Source organism: Suricata suricatta, chromosome 9, assembly GCF_006229205.1.
Source record: "Suricata suricatta isolate VVHF042 chromosome 9, meerkat_22Aug2017_6uvM2_HiC, whole genome shotgun sequence".
NCBI classification, from domain to species: domain Eukaryota; kingdom Metazoa; phylum Chordata; class Mammalia; order Carnivora; family Herpestidae; genus Suricata; species Suricata suricatta.
The window spans coordinates 23552315-23580124 of NC_043708.1; the positions used below are offsets into that span (position 1 = coordinate 23552315).

At 45.5% G+C, this 27810-nt stretch overlaps 1 protein-coding gene across 4 annotated transcripts in view; it reads right to left on the reverse strand.

Annotated features, from left to right (window-relative positions):
• ADCK1 (aarF domain containing kinase 1) overlaps window positions 1-27810 on the reverse strand; it is a 163449-nt gene that overhangs the window by 90820 nt on the left and 44819 nt on the right. For all 4 annotated transcript variants that reach the window (XM_029952829.1, XM_029952826.1, XM_029952827.1 and 1 more), the window contains 2 exons: window positions 22046-22191; window positions 19220-19303 (listed from right to left, as the gene is read on the reverse strand). In XM_029952829.1, coding sequence (XP_029808689.1) covers window positions 19220-19303; window positions 22046-22191 — 230 coding nt within the window. The remainder of the gene's footprint in view (window positions 1-19219; window positions 19304-22045; window positions 22192-27810) is intronic.

Consider the following 27810-nt stretch of genomic DNA (forward strand, 5'->3'; position numbering starts at 1 on the left):
TTTTTGTGTATGGTGTAAGAAAGTGGTCTAGTTTCATTCTTCTGCATGTTGCTGTCCAGTTCTCCCAGCACCACCTGCTAAAGAGGCAGTCTTGTTTCCATCGCATACTCATTCCTGCTTTGTCAAAAATTAATTGGCCAACATTTGTGGGCCCAGTTCTGGGTTCTCTATTCTATTCCATTGGTCTATGTGTCTGTTTTTGTGCCAATATCATACTGTCTTGATGATGACAGCTTTGTAGCAGAGGCTAAAGTCTGGGATTGTGATGCCTCCCGTTTTGGTTTTCTTCTTCAATATTACTTTAGCTATTTGGGGTCTTTTGTGGTTCCATCTGAATTTTAAGATAGTTTGTTCTAGCTTTGAGAAGAATGCTGGTGCAATTTTGATGGGAATTGCATTGAATGTGTAGATTTCTTTGGGTAGTAATGACTTTTTCACAATGTTTATTCTTCTGATCCATGAACAGGGAATGTTTTTCCATTTCTTGGTGTCTTCTTCAATCTCTTTCATAAGTTTTCTATAGTTTTCATCATATAGGTCTTTTACATCCTTGGTTAGGTTTACTGCTGGGTATTTTATGGTTTTTTGTGCAATCGTGAATGGAATCAGTTTCTTGATTTCTCTTTCCGCTGCTTCATTTTTGGTGTATAAGAATGCAACCAATTTCTATACATTGATTTTGTACCCTGCAACTTTATTGAATTCATTGATCAGTTGTAGAAGGCTTCTGGTGGAGTCTGCCGGGTTTTCCATGTAGAGTATCATGTCATTTGAGAAAAGTGAAAGTTTGACTTCTTCTTTGCCAATTCTGATGCCTTTTATTTCCTTTTGTTGTCCGATTGCTGATGCTAGGACTTTCAGCACATGTTAAACAACAGTGGTGAGAGTGGACACCCCTGCCGTGTTCCTGATCACAGGGGTAAAGCTCTCTGTTTTCTCCATTGAGGATGATATTAGCTGTGGGCTTTTCATAAACTGCTTTTATAATGTTTAAATTGCTATTTTAAATGGACTACAGGACAACATGGAAAATATGAAGGATAACACACGGAGAAAAGCAGTTCATTATATTGATAGAACACTGTAGATGTAACAGAATGGTATTAGAAGGTATATAAGAATCATAATGAGTTTGATTTGGTGAAATTATAAGTAATTATTTCTTGAATCCCTATATTTATTAGTAATATAATTATTGCTCTAATAAATGATTTCTACTTTTAAATTAAGAAATAATTCACATATCATAAAATTAACCATTAAACTATATAGTACAATGTTTTTTACTATATCCAATAAGTTGTACAACTGTCCACTACCTAATTCTAGAACACTGTTTTATGTTTATAAATCAATTATACTTTTTTAGTCACACTTCTTGTATATATGAAGTCCTAAGTCTCTGAAATAAAAAATTCCTGTCTTCAATTTATCGTACTTATTAATAGGTGATAAACGTGTGAGCATCTAAGTATGAACGAGTATCTTATCATCTTATGTTTTACTAACATCTAATAATTTCATATTAAAATGAGGATCAAATTTAAGGTGCCAAATGACCTGTCAGCATAATGCAAGGTCAAATAGGTCCTTCATTTATAAGCGAGGCCCGAGAGACATAAGGTCTCAGTGTGGCAATGGACAAGGCCACCGGCTTGTGCTGCCCAAGGAAGCGGGCCCAGGAAGGGGCAGGACACTGGCCACACTGGGAAAGGAGGACAACCGTCACTGATAACCCTCCAAAAGTCTCCAAGGCCTTCAGTATGAAATTCAAACTCCCACCTGGGCCAAGCAGGCCCAGCACGACGCAGTCCAGACACCCGCCAGCTTCATCTCTTGCCTTCCCCTCATCAGTTATCTCCCAACCCAGTGATGGGTAATGTCCTGCACCACCCTCTGCCCCCTGGCCTTTGCACAGGACACGCCACAATCTCACCATGCCTCACTCCTTTTCACCTGTCAAAACTCTCTTCAGCCTGGATGCAGGCCTCTCTCCTCACCCCTGCCCTCCTCCCAGTCCCAGCATGCCTCCTGCTTTCTCTCTTCCCCACCAGCCCCTCATTCTTACAGATGCAGCTGCCCCCTCCCCCATCACAGAACTAACGGCAGAGCCCAGCGTTCCATCCCCAGCGCGGCTCAGCCCTCCATTCGTCTGCACCTCCCTGAGCCAAAGCCGGGCCCAGCCCATGCTGCACGTCTGTGGCTACGATCGTGTAGGCTCTGCTCTAGGCCTAGATGACAAAAAGCAAGGAGGCACCCGCATACATGGCCAGGTTGCAACCACACCACGCTGTGGCCCAAAGTAAGAGGCCCAGGGCAACAGAGCTTCCAAATGTGAGGGACAATGCTGGGGCCATCTTCCAAGGAGGCAGCCTCCTTCCCACAGCCCTCATCCCTTTCCCAGGGAGCAGACAGACAGACTCCAAGAAGGTGTCCCTGAGGGTCCACAACAGAGGGTTTTTTCTCTGCAACCAGGCAAGACTGAATTCGGTAATGATTCATTCAACAGAAGCCACACGCCCATCACCACACAGCACCCAGCACCACACAGCACCCAGACAGCCCTCCCCACCGCTGCCATTCCCATGCCCTAAACTCTCCAAGGGGGGTCCCAGACACGGCTGCCGTCAGGAAATGCCACTCTACCAGGAGGCAAGGTCAAATAATGCCGGGGGCAGACCATTCATCCTGCAGGAGGTCACCCCTGGCCAGACTCCCAGGATGATCTTGGACTCCTCCAACTCCCCAGGCCTCCCCATCAAGGTCACCCAAAGGGAACCACTACTGACAGCCTGCGCGGCTAGACTCAGGCATGGAAGTAACCACAGCACAGCTTTCGGGTCTGGGCTCTGACTGGGCTGTGCCATCTACGCCCACAGGAGAAATGGGTGTGAGGGATGGGGTGGCACCAGCTGGGCATGGATGCCCAGTCTGGAGACTAGCAACACACTGGCCCAGGGGAGCAGGGACTGTCTGGGGAAGAGACTATAGCAACATTCCGATCAGAAGACAGATGAGGCAAAATAATCACCAAGACCCCACATGGTGGCTGGCCCTTGGAGGACCACAGCAGGCCTCCAGGGTTTTGTCACATGTCCAAACCAAACACAATTCTGTAAAGTGTGAAGTAGGACACCCAGAAGTGCAGGCATTGACAGACCCAGCACCATCTCACACCTGATTATTGGTATGTGGGAATTTTCGTCACTAAATTACAAATTCCAGGACTACTTCAAACCCGGAAGATCACAGAGCAGTCAACGGGGAAGGATGAGAAGCAGGCGTCCGGGGGTACCTCTGAGCAATTCTGCAGAGGAGGTGACTATGGGAAGATTCTGTGGCCCTATAATAAAGTAAAACCTAACATTTAAATTAAGTTACTAATATTTATTTAGTACTTACTGTGTGTTAGGCGCTCATCTAAACATTTTATATCTGGGGCGGCTCAGGTCGTGATCTCACAGTTCATGGGTTCGAGCCCCGCGTCAGGCTCTTTGCTGACAGCTCAGAGCCTGGAGCCTGTCTTCAGATTCTGTGTCTCCCTCTCTCTCTGATCCTCCCTTGCTCACACTGTCTCTCTCTCAAAAATAAATAAAACATTAAAAAATTTTTTTAACATTTTATATGTGTTTATCTTATATGTTTGTTATCTATTTCAGTCCATAACCACCCTGTAAGGTAGGCACAAGAAATATCACCTATTTTACAGAGGAAGCAGCAATGTCTGAAAAAAGTTACAGCACCCAGCCAAGGGCCTGTAGCTAACTAGTGGCAGAGCTGGGATGTGAACCCAGGTAGCGTGGCCTCGAGACCACAACGCACTTTAGCAACAGTGAAATGCCTGTTAGAACATCTGGCTCCACCAAAAGTAAAGGTTCCAAACCGGAACTCAAGAAACCTGGATTCTGGACCAGTTCTGCCCCTTACCCTACGCCTGCTAGACAAGCTCTGGACACATCCTCCCAGCCTTCTGGACCTCAGTGGGCCTCTTTGTAAAACAAAAGGTTGGGCAGAAGCAGCAATGGCGTGGGTGGCACACGTCTCGCCCCTATCACCATACCCCCAGCACACATCAGACAACACACATTCACTGAGTCCTGGTGAAGACACGCTCGTTCTCCACCCTGCAGTCAGCCAACCACTACCTACAAGTGGGGTCAGCGAAGGAAATGCATGTGCCTTCCCAGAGCTAGATTATTTCTAGGGTGCCTTCCGACTCTCAAAATCTACAGCTGTGTCACTGGGGTGCTAAAGGCAAGACTTTAATGCTAGTCCCACTGCAACCAGATCACCATCATTACACCTCAACCTTCCTTCTGAAAAATGGACATGATGTTACACGTGGCCAGCTCTACTTCCTTCACCATATGGATGAATGATGCCCCAAGCCAATGCCTGATCGGTATTACACAGACTGGACCTGCTCTCAGTGTGGTCCTGCCAGGCCCCTTTCCTCTGCTCCAGGAAGGGAGCCTGATACAGAGGAGATCCAAAGTCATGGCAGGATGATAGGATGGGATAAAGGGATACAGGTTCCTTTGCATTAAGCTCTGTGTTTCCAGAAAGTTCAGGTAAAATGCACACTAGAGGTTATAATACAGGAAATTATCTGTCATTGCCTCCTTGGCAGGAGTTTCTTTACCTGTTATTCCAGCCTCAGAACTGAGAGCAGAATTCTATGGAATGGGATACGTTCCAAATATAGGTTCTGTTTCAGAAAAGGCCATCCTAAAAAGAAAGTTGTAGGAGGGGGCATTTGGGGAGGGCAGCTGCTAGTGCCTGAGAAGGCTTAATGAATAAAACATGCATCACAGCTGCCAAGGATACTTGCATTTTAATAGGGAACAGAGTTTTAGGCCAAAGGAATTAATCTCTAATGGTGGAATTACAAGCATCAGCAATGATTTAGTGAGGTATTAAGCAAAGAAAGTTGTTCCAGCATCCCTGAAATCCCAACAAATGAGCTGATGTGAGCAGGCCCTCAGCAAACAGTGAATGTACTGCAAATTTAACGGATTAATAATATTATTACTGGCAACATGTGACTCTGCCTGCCAGTGAGCAAGCCCGTCACCACACAGACAAATCCAGATGCCCACAGGAGCCCAGGACATGCACTCTTTGGTCTGGAAAGCATCCATTTGGGAACTTAGTTGCCAGAAAAACTGAAGAGAACCCTTCCCTCCATCTGCCCCTTAATCACACACACTGAGAAGATGCATAATTAATTTGTTCTCAACAGTTGCTCTGCGGCTAGCAGAGTGAGGGCATTTCTGGAACGGCAATTACAGACAAGAAAAACAAATGTTAGGCCACAAGCAGAATAACATATCCAGGCAGCCTGCCTCCCATCCCTTCCCCATCGTCCCTGCTGAGGCCATGGGCTTGGGTGGGGGACAGGAGTCTTTTTCGTTTTCTAACAGCCTTGAGATCTGGGGTGCTTGTAGTGAGGAAGTGAACACAAGATCCTCAGTACAGGGAAGGAGGCCTCACTGACCTCAGAAAGTGGGAACGTGCACAAAGCGCAGGCGCAACGTGAAGGTCAATGGTAGGGGCATTGGGGGGGGACAACATAACACGTATAGGAGTTAGAAGAAATAAAGAACTCTCGATAATTTCATGCCTGGAGATAATGAGGAAAATACTTAGAAAACATCAGCGATTACAGATACGCACGGAAATTACAGGTGAAATGGCATGATTTCTGCAATTTAAAATTCTTCAGCAGAAAAAAAATTAATAAGTGAAAGAATTACAGCAACATATTTTAGATCTAGGTGTCAGAGTTCATCATATTTTCTCTCTACTTTTTAACTGCATTTGAATTTTCCTGTAGAGTTTTTTATTTTTTAAGATTTAAAGACAGATCCTAACTAGCCTGCTGTTCTTAACCTTCCACTGTGGCCGTGGAGCCCTGTGTTCTTGGCCCAAGCCGGCCTCTCCCGCCTCATTCTGTACGACATGTCCTGTCAGTCACTCTACTCCATCCCGCTGGCCTCCTTTCAGAGCCTTGAATAAGCCAAGCTCATTCCCATCTCAGGGCTTTTAGGCTTGCAATCTTCTCTTCCGAGGGTCAGCTTCAGGGGCATGTGGCCAGTGCAGCCACACTTGGAAGGCTCTTGGAAGGCCCCCACACTCATGGTTTAATGTGGAAGACAAAATACCGCCTGCACCCCCACATAGATGCCCACCACCTACACACTGAAACATGGGACCATATTACCCGATGTGGCAAAGAAGAGGTAAAGTTGTAGATGAAGTAAAGTTGCTGATAACTGACCTTGAGATGGAAAGATGACTTCAGATTATTAGGTGGTTCTTTCCAGTGGAGGAGGGAAGCAGAAGAAGAGACCCCGAGAGCCGGCAGCAGGAAAAGGACTTGGTCAGATGTTGCCAGCTTTGAAGATGGAGAATGGGGGCCCCGAGCCAAGGAATACAGGTGAGAAAGACAAGTGAGTTCTCCCCTAGAGCCTCCAGAAGGAAGGCAGCCCTTCTGATGCATTCATTTTAGTCCAGAGAGAAGCCTTTCAGACTTCAGACCTCCAGAACTATAATGGAATAAAGTAACATTTTAAACCACTAAGTTTGTGGTAGTTTGTTATAACAGCAATAAGAAACTAATACAGCAGCTGGCTAGTAATTCTTCATATATCTTTGAATTTGTATTTTGCAAATGAAGCCAGATGGGACAAAGCAGCAGGCGCTAGGGGATTTAGCTTGCACACAGTCCTACCTCCCCAGTGAATTCTCAGCTGCCCATGCCCTGCTCCACCCCTAGTGCCCTGGCTGCACACAGTCCCCCACCCCCACAGCCAGGCTGCTTCTCCTCTCACAGTGGCAATCATGTCACACTGGTGGAGAAGATCTGCATTCTGCCACTGCCCTCTGTCCCCACTGGGGGCCTGAGTGTAAGCCTAGGCAGGGTAGACTCATACATATGTCCCTCCCCAACCTAGACCAGCTTCACTAGGGCAAGGTCAACAGGAGACTCAGCAGGGACCCTCACCCGCCCCCAGTCCAGACCCTGAGCACATCCCAGCACTGACGCAGGAATCTCTTGGGGGGGGCTGCCCCGTGTCAGGGCTGCAGGGCCATGGGGAACAGAGACTGACTTCCACACCTCCAGCCGGAATCCCGAAGTCCCGTTTTGCACTAAGCCCTGTAAATTAGGCAGTCCGCCCTGCCTCTTCGGCCAACAATACTCTCACTGCTCTCCACCTGCTGCTTTTCCGTCACTTTCCAGTTTCTAATGGAAAACCCACATCAGAGAACCCTTCCCCAGCCTGGCTTTGGTCGCTTTTTATTCCATGACCATGGTTTATCTCTTTTCTGATCTTATCTTATTTACTTAACTCATGGATTCACTAAAAAGAGCCCACTGTGTGCCAAGCACTGTTCTAAGTGCTGAGGATACAGCAGCAAGCAGAACAGACACATGACTTCCTGGAAAGGATGCTCTCATGAGTTCCATTGCTGTTAAATCTCTCTTATCCCCACAAGAACAGACCACCGCATACCTGGCACCTCACACAGTGCCTGGTCCATAGGAGGTGTTCAATTAAAATCCGCTACACAATGGGCTGTATGAACGGTGAGTGGTTTAGGTGCTCTGCACTGTGATCAGAGAGGGCATGGAGTGTGGGGCATCCGGGGGTGAGGGAGGGGGTAGTGTCCCAGCTTCCAAACCACGATGCCTTAAATTAGCCTCACATATGTTGCACCATTATCTGTCAACAGTTTATTTGTACATTTAAGTGAAGTTATTCTGCTAATTGGACATATGTCTCACGGTTCTACAAGGAAAAGTCTATTAAAAAATCTTGCTGGAACAGGCGAGAGCTTTGAGGGTACTTTTATTCAGGGACAGAAAGGGAGCTGAGTGGATTTTAATTTGGTAGAAAATAGCTGCTTGGGGCCAAGATAGTGAGAAGCGGGAAATCAAGAACAGGCTCTTAGATTATTAGTGTGGTTAACAAGCGTCTCCATCAACCTTATAGCAGCAGACTGCCTTCCACCAACTTTGTTAGTTATTTCACAGCCTTCCATCTACCCCTGCTATTCCAGCAATTCCCATTTTGGAGACACAGACGCTGAGGCAGGAGAAATGCATCCCACCTGAGCCAGCAGGAGTGAGGCCTCGCAGCCCCTGCGGCCTAACCTCCCGAGCACATGAAGACTGAGAATTTCAGAGTCGGGGATAAACAGCTCAAAGGGTTTGGGGAACGACAGTAGGGGGCTGAGGGGGTGGGAGAGAGGGCAAGGTTTGTCAAGGCCTGACAAATGGCCTGAAGCGCCCTTGCACAGCAAGGAAAGCCATGCCTTGGCTCCTGGTCTAGAGGAACCCTCAAAGCTCATCCAATCCGGATCAGAGGGCCAGGAGCTGCACGGTTATAAACACAGGCTGGGGAGCCACACTATTTGTGACTAAATTGAAGACTCTGTACTGGGTCACATGGTGGCACTCCAAAAGATATGCCTTTGTCCTAATCCCCTGGACTTGTGCTTGTGACCTTATTTGGAAAACAAAGGATCTCTATAGACCTCTATAGACGTAACTAAGAATCTTAAGATGAGATCACTCTGGATTGCCCAGGTAGGCCCTAAACCCCATGACAAAGGTCCTTATAACCAAGAAAAGACACAGGCAAAGACTGTAGTGACACAGCCAAAAAGCATGTCCGAAGCCACCAGAAGGAGCACGGCCCCACTGGCACCTTGATTTTGGACTTGTGACTTCCAGAACTGTGAGAGAATAATACACCTGCTTACCAGCCGTAGCCCCTTGGACAAGTGACTTAATCTGTGCTTCTGTTTCTCCATCTATAAAATGGGGAGGATAACAATAGTATCTACAGATTGTGAAGTTACAGGAGATAAAATGGAAAGAACGCTTAGTGGAATGCCGGTCCCACAGGGTTCAGTCAATGTGAACACTTGTTCTTCACATCAGAAGCCTGCCTGGGGAACTCATTAAAAATACAGATTTCCAGGCCTCACCTCAGAATCACTGGAAATAAATCTTTAGGGTACAGAGTCTAGGAATCTGCACTTTATAAGGCTCCTCAGGAGTCTCTGGCCGTCTGAGAAATTAGAAACACCAGTGAGCTGTCACATGCCCACCTCCATGAGAGACAGACAGAATCTCTTATTTCATTCTGGAAGGCTGCCCTTCCAGATACAGAATTCACAGCCGTCCTTGGTAACCCACTGCAATACTAAACTAGCTTCGCAGTAAGGAGTCCTAGTTTGCGGCATCCCTCGTCACATGCCATCATCCCATTTCCCAGTACTACGTTCGGCACAGGTAGAAACAGCAGGGCCGTGGTGGAAGCACCCATTCCAGGGCAGGAAAGGCAATGGTGGGGGGTTTGTAGTGGGAAAAGCAATAAAATAATGAGAAGCCCAGCCACGGCTAGTCTGATGGGGTGTGAGATGGGCTAGGGCAGTTTCTCCAGCTGGGGTTCCTCCAGCCCCTGCCCCATTTGGTGTAGGCTACACAGCACCATCCCTGAGGAGCAGGGCACCCTGGCATCCTCCACCCACCCCACAAGAACCAGGAGCAGGGGCAGTAGGTGATGAGCTGTGTGGCAGGAAGAAGCCAGCCCTGTGTGTCCAGGCAGCCTGTGTAAGGCAAGAAAGCTACAGACAGACACACGCAAATGAGGAATTGGCTAATGCCACTGATTGCACTGATCAGTACGGAGAGATGCCCAGCACATGGCAATGGCCTCCCATCACCAAAAACACAAGGGCTTATTTTATTTCATTTCATCTGGGGCCTCTGCAAAGAGATCACTATTTCTGAGCAGCAGCAAATACCATCCTATCAGGCAGCTTCAAGTCCAAATCAGCCCCAGGAGATAAATAGGGTGAGCTCAGAGAAGAGCTGGACAGAGAGTGGCCACACCCAGCAGGGGAAAGACAGAGGCAAGGATGGCTGCAAGCCAGTTGGGCCAGGCATCTGCTACAGATGCAGCAGCCTGTTTCTTCAAGGGTGACCGGCACCAGTGATGGTGCACAAAAAGACAGTATAAGCGGCAATTTCAGGTGGGACCCAGGGCACTTATTTGCATATGCATACCCCTAAAAAAAAGAGATAGCTGGTCTATCAAACTTGCAAGTTTGCTTAGAACAAAATCAAGCAAGGAAAAAGGTCAATAGGATGAAAAATTTCATACAAACACCTGCATAGTTGGCTATAAAGAAGTACATGGGAAGGCCAACCAATGACTTCAACAGAGTACTTGCTTCTGGTTTTGCAGGAGGAAGGCTGGAATCCGGGAAGTACCCAGGGGGCTGCAATTGTGTGGGTAAGGTATTATTTCTGAAATTGTGCAGTGAGTATATGAGTGACCATTAAATTATTTTCTATGCCTTTCCTTAGATCTCATACATTTCACATGCTTTTAAAAATACAAGGGGTGGGACACCTGGGTGGCTCAACAGTTAAGTGTCCAACTTCAGCTCAGGTCATGACCTCGCAATTTGTGGGTTTGAGCCCCACATTGGGCTCTGTGCTGACAGCTCAGAGCCTGGAGCCAGCTTCGGATTCTGTGTCTCCGTCTCTCTTTGCCCCTCCTCCACCCATGCTCTGTCTCCCTCAAAAATGAATAAACATTAAAAAAAATTCTTTTAATAAAAAAAATTAAAATACAAGGTATGCAGGTCCACAGGTCACTGATAAATCTAGAGCAATCAAGGCGACATTCTGACATTTGCACGCCCTGCCTGGGAAATACAGAGAAACCACCACACCTCCAAGGAGAAGCCCCAGTCAAGCCACATGTCCCTCCAGGTTCCCCACGGATAGGAGACCCGCCATGTCTCTCCCAGACCATAGCAAGGCCCCAGTTCCTAAGTCTGTGGAACTCTTCCCGAATCAGGGCCACTGCAGAAAGTTCAGGTTTACAGTGCAGGACTCAGAAAGGTCTGGGTACATAGAAAGCTAAAAGGGAGGCCCTGGGTGCCATTGCAGACTCCGGCTCTCTCTTCCACAGGCCTGGTCCTTAGATGACCCAAGCAGAGCAAATAAAATGCAGCTCATGCTCCTGCAAAAATTATCACAAACTCTGAGAAAGCCAGTCACCAAGACAGCAAGGATTCCATTTCTCTCGTCCTCCTCTGTATAGAACATACTCTCTGACAAATGTTCCAGAATGAGAAATGAAAGCAGTTAAACGGGGCCTGGGGGACAGAGTACGTGAAAACTCACCAGAAAGCTCCCACACCAGTTTGGCGGTGTGCACACAGAGTAACCATGGCACAAATAGATCGTGCTACACCAGAGAGGCCTTCCTAAATGTGCACTCCACCCTCACCCCCCACCATGGGTTAGGAGCCCCTCCCGTGCAAGGCTCCTGCCCTCCCCACCCCCGACTCCTTGGCTGGGAGTTAGCTGCTGTCAGGAGCCAGCGCTGAACTGAAGACAAATGGATCCTTCCGCAACTGGGGATTTCATGTCTGCCCCACGGGACTGTGAGCAACTGGTGGGCAGAGGTCAAGTCTTACTTCCCTTTACATCCTCTGAGGCTGAGCCTCATGCAAGCCCTGGCACAGAGCAGGCTCCGTTAAGGTTTGTTAAAACCACAGATGGCCAGAAGAATGGTGAAGTTACGTCCCAGTTTGGCCAGGAGAGTCCGCAGATTTCAGAGAGTATGCCTGAAGAACCAGACACTGCTATGGTTCCCAATGGGCAACAAGATCTTTAAGGCACTTCTTGAGTTATCATCCCTTCACTAAGCTGGTAGCATGCTTATCCTCAAAACTGGCAGTTGAAAGCCTTTCCCAAAGCGAAGAGCTAGCATCCACGGATTCCTTTGGAGGGTCTATACTTCCTTCCACTAGGAAATGCAAATTCCAAATATTTGTTGATTTAACTCTTTGGTTGACTGATTAAATACAAAAAGGAATTCCCTGGGGTGGTTCAGTCAGTTAAGCATCTGACTCAGCTTCGGCTCAGGCCATGATCTCATGGTTTCATGAGTTCAAGCCCCGCAATGAGCTCTGTGCTGACAGTGCAGACAGAGTCTGCTTGGGAGCCTCTCTCTCTCCTTCTTTCTCTGCTCCTCCCATGCCCATGCTATCTCTGCCCCATCTCAAGAATAAATAAACTTAAAAAAAAAAAAAAAAAAAAGGAATTCCCCAGAGGAGGTTCTATGGCCCTTCGTCCTCCTCCTCTGTGTCTCCCAAACCTACCCCAGCAAGACCTCAGCCCCAGGGCTCAGGATGGACCCAGGGGAGAAGCAACACAGAGGTAGCAGCTAGTTGGCAAGAGTGGCTACACAGGCATCTTTTGGTTACACTTGGTGCTTTCCCCCAGGTTGTAAATGGATAAACAGGAGACAACCACATATAGAAAGTGAAAAGAACACGAGATCAGGCGAGATCTAGATGTCCAAGTCCAAACCCAAGATGTGCCACAAAAACTGCAGGGTCGAGGGAAGGGGGGCACTTAAAGAAATCCCATCATGCCTCTGGACCTTCAGTTCTGTCTGTACATTAGAGGCCCGAGCTAGCTGGTGCTGAAAATATCTTTCTCAAGGTCGATGACATAAGTATAAATAGAGTCATCCCCCAACCTAAGCCCCCACTCTATGCCTCTCACCAGTATCCTTTTCCCCCCCAAAACACCCATCACATGCCACGGTTCTACAAGTTGACAACATATGACCCTTCCCTCTAAAGGGAGATTTCAGGGGCGCCTGGGTGGCTCAGTCAGTTAAGCGTCCGACTTCAGCTCAGGTCATGATCTCACAGTTCACGGGTTCAAGCCCTGCATCGGGCTCTGCGGTGACAGCTCAGAGCCTGGAGCCTGCTTCTGATTCTGTGTGTCCTTCTCTCTCTGCCTCTCCCCTGCTCATGATCTGTCTCTCTCTGTCTCTCAAAAATAAATAAATGCTAAAAAAATAAAAATTAAATAAATGCAGGTTTCAGTCATGTTGAAATTGGTATCCCACACTCAAGCCCAAGGTCAGGTATAAATGTTGGCAGAATTTAATGGGTACAAAAGGTTCTAACAGCCACCTCCTATCTGCAGGTGAGTACTGCTGGTGAACCTCCTATCTCTAAGTTTTACGGGAGCCCCACTAGAGGTGTACTGCTCCCGACCTTTCTTCTCCCTCTCACTCAATCTGATTGATGAGTTTGGGAAAGGAAACAGGTCATGCTCAGCCCTCCCCTCCCTTTTTGGGATCTGTACACACCTGAAGGGCACTGATACTCAGCCACTCCATGCCCTAAGATGCAGAGGCTCCCATTTGAGAGGCTTGTCCTGCCACATTGGTGCCCACGTGGTGAGTCTATTAAATTCAGGAGTGAAAGCTGAACAAGCCCACTTGCTCGCAGACCCAAGACACAGGCTCGAGCCCAGCATTTATCAGTATAAAGCTGACACTTTGAGCTCTTCCTGGCAGAGACCCTGCTTCTGCTTCTCAGACAAGGAGGAAAAGAGTATTAATCGTTACCTCCTCAGGCCCAAATGGTAAGTACTAGAGTAATTAATATGACACACACACATACCACTGAGCTAAAGCATCTGATACCACAGAGGCCCAGTGACCTACTCAAGAGCAAGAAATTGGATTCAGCTAAAAAGTCACAGCAGCAGCTGGGGTCCCTTCTACATTAGGACTCTGATTAAGAAAGGAAGATGCACCTGTGATCTCACTCACTCCCTACTCCCCGCTCTGTCGTGCCCCTTTTCCCCCCACTCCACATGCTTCTACTCACTGTCTATAGAATAGAAGCTCAAAAAATATTCAGTGACTGATGACGTTAAGCATTCTTATTCCCTGAAGGCTTAATAAAACTTTACCCAAGAACTTGCCATAGCTCCCTACTACCTCTGGTATAAATCTTAGTCTCCCGTCCCTCTGTGACCTAGCTCTAATTCTCTTTGCCAGAACGCCCCTTCACTCACCCATCCCTAGTCCCCAGTAACACTGAACTAATCTGTTTCTTATAGACAATCCACAAAATTTTACCCATCAATCTCAGCCAAAATCACCTGTCTCCAGCATTACATGTTTCAACCCTACCCCCTTTCCAAACCCAGCTCGAATACCCACTTACTTCATTCAGTCTCACCCAGCTTAAGCCACTCTCTCTGCTCTGCTATGCCTCAGGGGTCTTAACTATTTTAGGGTACATTAGGGTTGAACAAGTGTATGTGAATATATTATGGATAATAAGATGCTGATTGCTCACTGTCAGAGAAATAAGTTACACATAAAGAATGGGAGAGAGTTAAAATAAACTCTATGATGTTAGATTGAAATTGGAGATATCAGTATGAACTCATGGTTTTCTGATAAGTGAGTGCATGCATAAGTATACACACATATATTTTATAACTCTGTCTTCTGAAAGGACCTAGAAACAATGGCACTCTAGGAGCAATACACACATCTAGCACCAACATCTTGGTTTCTAAATGCCAATCTCCAATAAAAGTAGCCAGGGCTCTTTGGAGAAGTGATGGATTCCAGGGCTGGGGCAAGGAAAATACCAGATGAGTCTGGGTCTTAGAAAGTTAAGACAGTGCTCAAAAAGGAATGGAGACATTCCAAAGGACATCGGAATCAACCTGAAAGAGCTCCCAATGACCAAAATTAAAATAGTTTGCATAATTAATGATTATTTTGGATTGGAATCCATAGAATAAAATAAATATCCATGAGTTGATAGTGATAAAAATACTTAAGTAAACAACTGAAGGAGAAGGGATGGCTCCTCCCTACAGAAGAATGCCAATTAACAAACATAGAAAAAAGGAAAACAGGAAACGCTTAAATTGTTCATTAAAATGATAAGGAGCCACTGAGGCAAACCTTGTGCACTTTGATTTCCTCTCTGGCAAGATTCAATAATCCACGGTATTTAATTAAATAAAGCTTCTCACCTCTGTTCTTACAAATCCATCTGAGGCAAAGGCCACCGCCACCACTGTACAGACAGGAAGTAGAGGTGCTTGGTGGCAGACCAGGAGCCTGAGAACCTGGCTCCAGGGCCAAAATGGCTCAAATACTACTCTGCACCATGAGAACCTCTCCTCACCCTGTTCAGGCCTTGGCATTTCTGAATTTCATTTCTTTCTTCTGTGATCTATCAAAACCTTAACTGCGTTTCAAGATCCAGCATGCTTCTCATGGGGAGCCTGGGTGGCTCAGTCGGCTAAGCATCTGCCTTCAGCTCAGGTCATGAGCTCATGGTTCATGAGTTCAAGCCCCACATTGAGCTCTCTGCCCACTTTGGATCCTCTGTCCCTCTCGTACTCTGCCCCTCCCTTGTTTGCACTCTCTCTCTCTCAAAATAAATAAACTTTTTTAAAAAATCCAGCATGCTTCTCCAAGAATCCCCAGTGTATCAGGACTCATTTGATTGCAAGTAACCGAAAACTGATCTCAAACCATCTAAAGCCAAAAGAGAATTTCCTGGCACATATAACTGGAAAGTCTATTCCAACCTCAGCAAGATCTAGGGACTCAAATGACTACTTCTCTCCACAATACTGACTCCCATTCACAGACATGCTTTCCCCTCATGGTGGCAAAATGGCTGCCAGCAGCTCTGGGTCAACAGCCTATACTCACAGCTAATACAGTAGAAAAGGCATTGTTCTATAGGAAATACCCCCAAAAGTCCTGGACCTGACGTTCACTGACCAATACTGGCTCAGGTGCCCATCCCTGAATCAATCTCTATGGCCAGAGGAATGGACTCTGTAGATGGCCTAAGTCACATGCCCCCTCTTGGAGCTGAGGGTGGGGTAAGCCTCGCTCAAACCTCATGGTGAGTACATGAAATATAAGTTCCCCAAAGGAAGTTTTGGATGCTACTCCCCAAAACAAGAATGGCTCTTGAACCGAAAAATGAACATACGTCTACCACACTCCAATACCTCAGTCAGAATCCAGGCAATCCCGTCTCCTCCACCCCAGTCTGGACATCCGTACCAGCCGTGACTTCTTTCTGCCTGTGGACATGTCGATTCACACCTGTCGCCTCTGTTTATAAGCATCTTGGACACAGAGAGTGTGGCTCTCCAAAGCATCGGGGCTTCGCCACACCCCTTCAGCTGCCCAGCAAAGTGCCACTGCACCCCTAAAAACCACTACTTGACTCTGACTCCCATCCCCTCCTGATGTGAAGCTGAGTCACTGAGATACCAGCCAGCTGAGCACCAACCTTGAAAGTGCTTCTCTAAGTCACTGTCTCTTGGCTCTGGCATACTGCAGGACCCAGGGACACTGGCTTGACAGGTGAGATAATTATGTTTTACCCTTCACTCATTCCTTTATCAGTCACAAAGACAGAACAGATAAGTGCTCCAATGGAAGAACACACTCCTGCAGTATTTACTCATGCTCTTTAGTGCCAGCCAGCTCCCCTTCCCAGGTATAGCTCCCAGGAACCAGCCTGCACCCACTATCGGTGCCAGCTACCACGTGCTACCCTCCTGTCAAAGATCACGCTGCACTTTCCTTCCTGCAACCCCTGAAGCCGTCAACTTCTCCAGGAGCTGTGGCACCACTGCCTTTCAGATGACATACACGTGAGGGCAATTGTCTGCACATCACCCATCCACCTCTTCCTCTGCAGGGCACTGCCCCTGTGCCCTGGCCTGGCCTCTGTGCAGAGTGTCACTCTGGTGGGCTCTATGGCCTAGAGTACTGGTTAGATGGAGAAGGAGGGATGGGGGGAAGGGGCAGGGGAAAAGCAGGAGTTTGGCATCAAGTCCCAGAGATGGAAGGCTTTGAGATCTTCCATACAAACTAACATTTCGTTCATTCATTTGCTCAACAAACCTTTATCCGGAACCTGCTGTGTCCTAAGTACTGCCATAGGTGCTACAGATATGAAGATCTATAGACCAAGTCTCTGTCCTCACGGGAGAACACCTCCCAGTAGACATCGGACTTCCTTTTGAGACCTGCTTTACATTTACATTTCACAACACACACTCTCAGATAGTTATTTAACCTTCAACATGTGGCACAGCCAACTGCGGTCTACAGACAAGGAAAATGGCAGCTCCAAAGGCTAAATGACCATCCCAAAGACAGAGCAGAAATTCAGGTCTTCCAAATACAAACCTAGTACCCATTCTAGGTCCTCTCCCAAGGAAGGAGCTAGCAGGGTGCAGCCTGAAACAGATAGGAAGTCAACTCCGTCCTAGACATCGTCACTAGAGGTAGAAAATGCAAAAAAAGATGACCCAATCCTTGATCTAAAATAACCTATATTCTAAAGTGAGAGACATGTAAGCAATTGTCATCTTTCATAGAAATAAAGAAGACAGAGTGATTAAATTCAAATAGGAGGATGTCTCTGGAAGAGTACACAGGACAAGATGACCATCACTCCCAGGCAGGAAAACTAGGTATGTGAGGAACAGGGTCAGGAGGGTCATTCTGTAGGTTCAAATGTTAATACACTTGCATGCATGTGAATCTAGTTCCCATTAAATGACACTGTGAGGATGCAATCAGCCAAATCCTGAATATGGACAGGACAAATCTACATGACAAATGATCTGCTTTCTTCAATAAGCAAATAGCTCAAAAAAAGGAGAGGGGAGGAGGGAAGAGAGATATTATAGATTGGAGATTTTGGTTGATGTTTCCTAATGCAATATATGCCACTTTGTGTGGATTCAGATTGTACTGAGCCAACTTTAATTTTTGGGACCAGGGATATTTGAGTATACACTAGCTATTAGAAATTATTAAAGACAGGGGCTCCTGGGTGGCTCAGTCAGTTAAGTGCCAACTTTGGCTCAAGTCATGATCTCACAGTTTGTGAGTTCAAGCCCAGCATCAGGCTCTGTGCTGACAGCTCAGAACCTAGAGCCTGCTTCCTTCCGGTTCTGTGCCTGCCTCTCTTTCCGCAGCTCCCCCACTCACACTCTGTCTCTCTCTCTCTCTCTCTCTCTCTCTCAAAAAATAAACATTAAAATTGTTTTAATTAAAAAAAGAAATTATTAAAGACATATTATTAATTTTGTTAGTTATGAGTATGGTATTGTAGCTTTATTAAGGTACTTATCTATTAGAGATACAAAGTGAAGTAGTTACACAAGAAATAATATGATGCCTGAGATTTGCTTTTAAATGTTTCAGCAAAGGGGCTCCTGGATGGCTCAATGGTTAAGCGTTAAGCACCAACTTTGCTTAACTCTCCTGACTCAGGTCATGATCTCATGGTTCGTTGAGTTCAAACCCCAAGTCCGGCTCTGCGCTGACAGCTCAGGGCCTGGAGCCTGCTTCAGATTCTGTGTCTCCCTTTCTCTCTGCCCCTCCTCCACTCATGCTCTGTCTGTCTCTCAACAATAAACATTAAAACAATTAAATATTTCAGCAAAAATAAATGAATGAATGAGTGGGAGAGAAGATGACACAAGATTGGCCAAATATTGATAATGTCTGAAGTTGGATAATAGTACCATAGGGTTCATTATACTATTCTCTCTACTCTTACTAATGGCTGGAAATTGTATAATGAAAAGTTTAAATAAAATTTTTTAAATTAATTACCCCATCCACCAGGAATGATTGAGAAGGAAAAGTGTCACGGAGGAAAGGTATTTGAGCTGAAGCCAGAAGGATGACTAGAGATTTTCTAAGGGGCCAAGGGCATTTCAGGCTGAGCAAAGACATACAGATCTATCACAAACCTCTCTCTAGAGGAACCAAAAGTATCTACACTTGACTCCAAACTCAACTCACATCCAAAAAAATGCGCTCTTGTGTGATGCCCCAACTCATCTCGCCTGTTCCAGGTGAGGAGCCAGGGAGTGGGGTCAACAGCTCCACTCAGAGGCCTAACAAGAAGCCCCAGTACAGCCGTGAGAGGACAGGAAAGCAATTAACCTCTTTCAACTGGGTTTTGCCTGACAAAGCACTTCGGAAGCCAACTGAGTTATCTCAGGAACAGAGCCTTCATCCCTCCTGAGTCATCCCAGACACCTTGTGCTCCCCAGAAACACACACCAGCCTCCCCAATAGTGCCTTGTAGATTAATAACCTCAGTATCACAGGATCCAGTTGATGTCAGCCTGGCAGCCCGGCCCGTCAGCACAAACACACCTCCGATGAGGAAAGCTCCTCTGCCCCCAGCCTCCGTCTCCCCTTTAGGGACCCACAGGAAGCTCACTGGCTTTGCAGTACTTCAGGACTTACTCAGTCCTGGCCTGGCTCAGACAGGTCCATGGGTTCCTTACCTTGGATCGAAGCTGCAAGTACTCCTCTGAGCCATAGGGGACACTCCTCAGGGAGGTGAGATAGTCGTAACTGATGACAGCTGTCTGTGAACCAAGGAAAAGAGAGGTTTGGCACGTGGACATTGACTATTGCTCCCCCGCCCAGCCCTGTGGCTGCAGGCCCCTGACACAGGCAGTGTGTCCAGAGCAGTCGACAACCCCTCCGCTACGAGGCTCCGGCCCCAGATCTTAGCCTGGCTGGCTTCTTCCTGTCCACGAGAGGTCTACACAAATGCCGCCTCCGTGGAGAGCCCCCGATCTAAGGCTGCCCCACCCGCCAAGAGCTCTCAATTATTTATCCTAACAGAATTATCATATCTGAAATTACCTTGCTCATTTGTTTCCTGGTATGTAGACTATCTCCTCTTTGCTAGAATTCCAGCTCTGTACACACAGAGCTTGTCCTTCCTGCTCATCACCACGACACCAGCACCTTTTTACAGTGCCAGGCACTCAGCTAAAGGCTCAGTAAAGACTAGTTGAAAGAATGCCGTTGGATAAACTTATTACCACAAGTAAACACTGTTTTACACTGATGTTTGCTTTAGCAGCCTAAGTTTTGATTCTGGGTCCCTTGGTCAAAAGTCCAGGAGAAGTCCCCATATTCTTGGCTAAATCAGGAAATTACAGGCTTCCAGATATCTCAGCCCTGAGGATTACCTAGGCCAAACCTTCCTTTTTAGAACTAAGCAACTGAAGCCCCTAGAAGGTAAGAGGATTACAAGGCTGATACCTAGAGGAGTATGCTCCCCTGTCTACACTCCAAAGCTTTATTCCACTTGACGTAAACGTGTTGAGCATCAACCGCGAGCAACAGTTGGTCACTGAACAGTGCACAAGGCTGATCAAGACCAGAGCCCTAGCCTTTAAAGAATGCACAGCCTAGTGACTGGTCTATAAATCCCTGGTAAATACCTTCCTCCCTCATTCCCAGCTACAGCTGGCCCTTAAACAATATGAGTTTGAACTGTGCAGGTCCACTTACACATGGGGTTTTATTGGTAAACTACAGGATGGGACTGCAAATGTATTTTCCCTTCCTTATGATATTTTTAAATGTTTGTTTCTTTGGAGACCACATCCAGGTGTGAGGGAAAGGTGGGGGGAGGGGCAGAGAGAGAGGGAGACAGAGGATTCGAAGTGGGCTCTGCACTGACAGCAGAGAGTCTGACCTGGGGCTCGAACCTACAAACCAGGAGATCATGGCCTGAGCCAAGTCAGATGCTTAACCAACTGAGTCATCCAGGCATCCTTTCCTTACGATTTTCTCAATAACATTTTTTCTGGATTACTTTATTATAAGAATACAGTATATAATACATAAGGCATACAAACAGTGTGTTAATCAACTCTTCACGTTATCTGTAAGGCTTCCAGTCAACAGTAGACTATTAGTCAGTAAGCTCTGGGGGAGTAAAAGTTATAAATGTATTTTTGACTGCATGGGTGTCCACACTCTAACCTGTTAAGGGTCAACCGTATTCAAACCCCCAAGGTTCCATCGAAGCCTGCTTCCCCTAAGGCACTCATCCTGACTCCCAGCCTATGGGCCTCACTCCTGTGTCTGAGGCTCCACAGCACTGGTCACCTGAGTCACACATCTTGACTCAATCCATGGCTTTAAAACAAACCCACTGGTTTTTGACCCGTTCATATGAGCACTCCTCAACTATCAGCTCCTTCAAAGTTGGATGTGGGTGGGTTGGTTCGTTTCTACCTCTCAAAGCCTGTAAAGACCATGCGGAGCCCCCAAAAAGCACTCAATAAACACTTGGAGATCATTTCATACTCCATGGCCTATCTGTCCGTTAGATTCTATAACGGGCTAGGGAGAAGACTTCACAATACCAAGTATTAAGGAAGTGATTAGACGACAACCCAAACAGACCGTGCATTATAGTATATCTATGCCAAGAGGAAGAAAGGATGAGTTCATGCTGCAGCAGACAAAGGAGGCAAGAAAGCATGAAGCATGTAGCCACTAACCCACCAATGGGGCAGCTATATATGCATGTCTGGGAGAGCTCCTTTCAGCAGAGTTAAGAGGACACAATCCCACAGGGAGGATGTTCCTGAGCCACTGGAGAACACCTCTAATGGTGAAATATTCAACTCAGACTCTCTTTTCTTAATGTTTATTTATTTTTGAGAGACAGTGTGAGTGGGGAAGGGGCAAAGAGAGGCAGGGGGACAGAGGATGCAAAGTGGGCTCTGTGCTGACAGCAGCAAGCCCGAGGCGGGGCTCAAGCTCATGAACCATGAGATCATGAGCTGAGCCGAAGTCAGACACTCAGCCAACTGAGCCACCCAGGAGCCCCTCAGATTCTGTTAGTTTGCGGGTTGGAGGGGATCCCCAAAGGCCCAGATGCTCTGAGTATGAGCCCTGCATCAGGAACCACTCCCACGAGCTCACTGGAGAGAAACCCAAGTTTTGGGGTAGAGTTTAATCAAAGCTGCAAAGTCTCTCCACATACATTTGCTGAGGAGCTCCGGTCCAGGTCTGTCACTGAACTTACACACAGAACCTACCACGTAAAGGCTAGAGAACAGAGACCCCATGCAATCCCATTCTGTTCGGGCTCATTTTGGTAGAGGCTGGGCATACAGGACTACAGGTGTGTGAAGGTGCACACCCACGCCTGTGCTAGCGTGTTGAGGGAGCTTTGCACAGGGAAGGGCACACCAGCACCTCCACACGTGTGGCTGGCACGGACATCTGTTACATGTGCAAACACCTGCAGGAAATACAGCAGTTCCTCTGCCACCCTGACAATGAGAAAAACCTACCGTTGCAACTGCTCTGCCCACCCTGACAGCACCAAAGTCATTAGGATCCAAGTACTTGTTGCTGTAGAGGTAGAAGCCAGAGGCTCCGAGAGCCATGCCGGTCCACGAAGCAAGCTTGAGAGCCCTTCGGGCCATGTCCCCAGACCCTGCGGAAGGAAAACAGCAAAAGGGAACAGTTGAGTTCCACAGTTAGTCAGACCAGGATTCAAATTCAGGCTCCGCCACTTAACAGGTTACACAATCTCAGGTCATTTTCTTAATCTCACCGATCTCCGTTTCCTCATTTTTGGGGTAGCTACCTCTAAAGTTGTTGGGACAAAATGAGATCGTGTATATAAAATACTTAGCAGACAGGAGTCTGGGTGGCTCAGTCGGTTAAGCATCTGACTTCAGCTCAGGTCATGACTTCATGGTTCATGAGTTCGAGCCCTGCAGTGGGCCCTGTGCTAATAGCTCAGAGCCTAGAGCCTGCTTCAGATTCTGTGTCTTTCTGTCTCTCTCCAACTCATACTCTACACCTCTCTCTCAAAAATAAATATTTTTTTAAAAATTTTTAATAAAACAAAGTGCTTAGCAGGGTACCCGGCACAAGTCAACTCTCAAAGTCATTTTTCCTTCCACAGTGCCAGGCACCATTCTAGGCACTGGGGACAAAGGGAATAAAACAAAGTTCTTGCCCACGTGGCACTTACATTCTAGATGGGACAACAGATCAGAAGCAGACATATATTAGAATAGCCAACTAGTATTAAGTATGGAGAAGAAAATCAAAGAGGGTAAGGGTTAGGTTGATGAATATGTGACAAAGGTACTATCTTGGGGAAAGTGGCAGAACATACTAACCACCATTACTTGTAACTATTATTTATATCACCATGCACACACAGGCATCATTAGCCCTCTGTGCCCAGGTCTGAAGTGCCCACGCCACAGCCCTGGCAGCTGGTCAGAATCAGCCAGATAAGCTCTCTATGTCTGGCTGATTTCTAAAATATTTATTTCATTTCAGTTAGAGTAAACTGCTCTTTGTCAGGTACCACAGGAGAAATCCCACCCAGGAGAAGTGAATCACCAAGCCATCCACCCGTGCAAACCCGGTATAGAAGCAGCAGGAAGGTTCCAGTCATCACTGTTTGCGTCTGCTTTGGACTCAGTCTGTGACCATCCCTCCCTGCTCCGAGCCTGTTTCCTCTTTGCATGGAAACTGTTGCTACACACAGTTTTGTCTTCATTTTCTTTAAAATGTATTTGGACTCATGCCTCATAGTGTAGCCACAGATTTTTTTTTTTAATTTTATTTGAGTGAGAGAACACAAGTGGAGGAGAAGGGTAGAGGAAGAGAGAGAGAATCTTAAGCAGGCTCCATTCTCTGCACAGAGACTGACACAGGGCTCCATCCCACACACCTGAGCCTAAATCAAGAGTCAGAGGCTCAACCGACTGAGCCACCCAGGCACCCCACAAATTTTTATTTAAGTATTCACAAGTACATCTTAATCCATTCTTCTACTTTTAACTTACATTCTATACTGCTTCTTTAAACAATATATAGTTGATTTTTTTCATTTTGCATTTAATGTAACCTTTGTATTTAGATTTAATTTTACCATCTTCTTCTATGCCTATTTTTCCTGCCTGTTCTATTTCTTTTCTCTCCTTTCTTGATTCTTTATGGACTCAGTAATTTTTTTTAATTTTTTTAAATATTTTTATTTTTTGAGAAAGAGAGAGAAAGCGTGAACAGGGGAGGGTCAGAGAGAGGGGGAGACACAGAATCTGAAGCAGGCTCCAGGCTCTGAGCTAGTTGTCAGCACAGAGCCTGACATGGGGCTCAAACCTACAAACTGTGAGATCATAACCTGAGCCAAAGGTGGATGCTTAACCAACTGAGCCACCCAGCCACCCCTGGACTCAGTAATTTTTATAATTCTGTTGTTTTTCTCCTTTTCAGTCTTCTTTTCCTAATCCAACATTTCTAAAGTATGGTCAGAGACATACTTGTGAAAATACCATTTCAAAAATGCAGATCTCAGGGGTACCTAGCTGGCTCAGTGGGTAGAGTATGAAATTCTTGATCTCGGGGTTAAGTCTGAGCCCTATGGTGGGGTAAATATTGCTTAAACATAAATTTTATTTTTTTTAATTTATTTGAGAGAGTATGTGCACATGGAGGGGCAGAGAGAGAGAGAGAAAGAATCATAAACAGGCTCTGCACTGTCAGATCTCACTGGGCTCAATCTCATGAACTGCGAAATCATGACCTGAGCCAAAATCAAGAACTGGAGGCTTAACCAACTGAGCCACGCAGGTACCCCTAAGATCTTTTTTAATGTAGATTTCTTATACTATACTAACAAAATGAGGGATAAAAATCAGATCATCTCAACAATGCATAAAAAGCATATGACAAAATTCAACATCCATTAATGATTAAAAACTTTCAAAAAAGTAGGTACAGGGGAACATACCTCAGCCTACATAATAAAGGCCATATAAGACAAGCGCACAACTAACATCATACTTCCTGGTGAAAGGCTGAAAACTTTTCCTCTAAGATCAGGAATAGGACCAGGATGCCCACTCTCACCTCCTTTATTCAACACAGTACAGGAAGCCCCAGCAAGAGCAATCAGGCAAGAAGAAGTTGGGGCACCTGGGTGGCTCAGTCAGTTGAGCGTCCAACTTCGGCTCAGGTCATGATCTCACAGTCCATGGGTTCAAGCCCCATATCAGACTGTGCTGACAGCTAGCTCAGAGCCTGGAGCCTGTTTCAGATTCTGTGTCTCCCTCTCTCCCTCACCCTCCCCTGTTCGCACTCTCAAAAATAAATAAAAACATTTTTTTTAATTTTTTTTAAAAGTAAAAGGCATCCAAATTGGAAAAGAAGTAAAATTGCCACTATTTGCAGATAACATATTATATATAGAAACCCCTGAATAATCCACACACACACAAAAAAAAAACTGTTAGAATAAACAAATTCAGTAAAGTTCCAAGATACAAAATCAGCATACAAAAATCTGTTGTTTCTATGCACTAATAATGAAGAATCAGAAAGAGAAATTAAGAAAATCCCACTTATAATTGCATCAAAAATAAAATATCTAAGAATAAATTTAACCAAGGAGGTCAAAGACCTATACACTGAAAATTATAAGACACGAATGAATAAATTGAAGACACAAATAAATGGAAAGGTATTCTGTGTTATGGATTAGAGGACTATTATTAAAATTTCCATATTACCCAAAGAAATCTACAGATTCAATGCACTCCCTATCAAAATTCCAATGGCTTTTTTTCACAGAAATGGAACAAACTATCCTAAAATGTATATGGAACCACAAAAGACCCAGAATACCCAAAACAATTGTGAGGAAGAAGAACAAAGCTGGAGGTATCACAGTCTCTGATTATACTACATTACAAAACTGTAGTAATCAAAACAGTATGGCATTGGCATAAAAACACATAGATCAATAGAAGCCAGCAGAGAGTCCAGGAATAAACCCATGCACATGTGGGCAATTAATTTACAACAAAGGAGCCAAGAATACACAGTGGGAAAAGGACAGTGTTCTCAACAAATAGTGCTTGGAAAACTGGACAGCCACATGCAAAAGAATGAAATTGGACCCATATCTTATATCATACACACCAAAAAAAACTCAAAATGGGTTAAAGACTTGAACTAAGACCTGAAAACATAAAACTCCTAGAAGAAACCATAGGACATAAGCTCCTTAACATAGTTCTTAGCAATGACTTTTTGAATCTGACACTAACAACAAAAGTAACAAAAGCAAAAACAAACCAAAAAAAAAAAAAAAGAAAATGAGACTAACTCAAACTAAAAAGTGTCCACACAGCAAAGGAAACCATCAACAAAATGAAAAGGCAACCTACTGAATGGGAAAAAAATATTTCCAAATCATATATCTGATAAGGAGTTAACATCCAAGATAAGTGAAGAATTCATACAATTCAATAGTTTAAAAAATCTGATTGAAATATGGGAAGAAGATCTGAATAGATATGTTTTAGGGGAGACATACAAATGGCCAACAGGTATACCAAAGGATGCTCAACATCAGTTATCACGGAAATGGAAGTTGAAGCCACAATGAGATATCACCTCAGTCTTGCCAGGATGGCTATTATCAAAAAGACAAGAAATAACAAGTGGTGGCAAGGAAATGGAGAAAAGGGAACCCTTGTATACTGTTGGTGGGAAAGTGAATTACTAAAACCACTACAGAAAACAGTATGGAGGCTCCTCAAAGACTTAAAAATAGAACTCCCATAGGATCCAGCAATTCCACTTCTGGGTATTTATCCAGAGAAAACAAAAGCGTAACTCAAAAAGATATTTGCATTCACATGTTCACTCCAGCATTGTTTATAATAGCCAAGATAAGAAAGCAAGCTAAATGTCCATCAATGGAAGAATGGATAAAGGAAATGAAAGATTTAGGTAGGTAGATAGACAGACAGACAGACAGATAAATAGATATGTGAATATAATGGAATATAACTCAGCCATAAAAAAAGAATGATATCTTGCCATTTATGACACATCGATGGACAGGGAGGGTATTATGCTTAGTGAAGTAAGTCAGAGAGAGAAAGACAAATACCATATGGTCTCACTTGTTATGTGGAACCTAAAAAACAAAAAACCAACTCAGATACAAAGAACAGCTTGGTGGTTACCAAAGGCAGGGAGTGGGAGGTGGGCAAAATAGGTGAAGAAGTAAAAACTTTCCAGTTCTACAATAAGTATGTCAAGAGGATGTAACATACAACATGGACTATATGATGGACTATTATTACATATTTGAAAGTTGCTAAGAGTAAATCCTAAAAGTTCTCATCACAAGAAAACAAATGAGGGGCACTTGGGTAGCTTAGTCAATTAGTGTCCAATTCTTGATTTTGGCTCATGTCATGATCTCACAGTTCATGAGACCGAGCCTCACATCTAGCTCTGTGCTGACAGTGTGGAGCCTGCTTGGGATTCTCTTTCTCCTATCTCTCTGTCTGTCCCCTTGCTTGTGCCCTCTCTCACACACACAAAACAAAAAATATGGCTTTATAAAAATTTTTGTAATGTTTATTTATTTTTGAGAGTGATAGAGACAGAATGTGACCAGGGAATGGGCAGAGAGAGAGGGAGACACAGAATCCAAAGCAGGCACTGGGCTATCAGCACAGAGTCCAATGCGGGGCTCGAACCCATGTACCATGAGATCATGACCTCAGCCGAAGTTGATATTCAATCAATTGAGCCACCCAGGCGCACCAAATAAAAAATGTCTGGAAAGGGCAGCAGCGTGCTCAGTTCACCCTCTACCTTGTCCTGCCAAGACACAGGCTCCTCACTGGGCCCATAGGCAGGCTTCCATTAGGCTGAGTGCACTCAGCTCCTTACACATCTTCCTCTTTCAAGTTCATAAGCACAGTCCATGAGGAACCGTTCCCCATGGGGCCTACAGAGAAGCCCACATTAAAAAGGTCATCCAAGGGCATTTGGGTGGCTCAGTCAAACACCTGACTCTTTTTTTTCCTTTTTTTTTCTTTATTTATTTTTTAAATAGTTTATTGTCAAATTTGTTTCCATACAACACCAAGTGCTCTTCCCCACAAGTGCCCTCCTCTATCACCACCACCTCTTTTCCCCCCTCCCCCTTCTCCTTCAACTCTCAGTTCATTTTCAGCATTCAATAGTCTCTCAAGTTTTGCATCCCTCTCTCCCCCCAACTCTC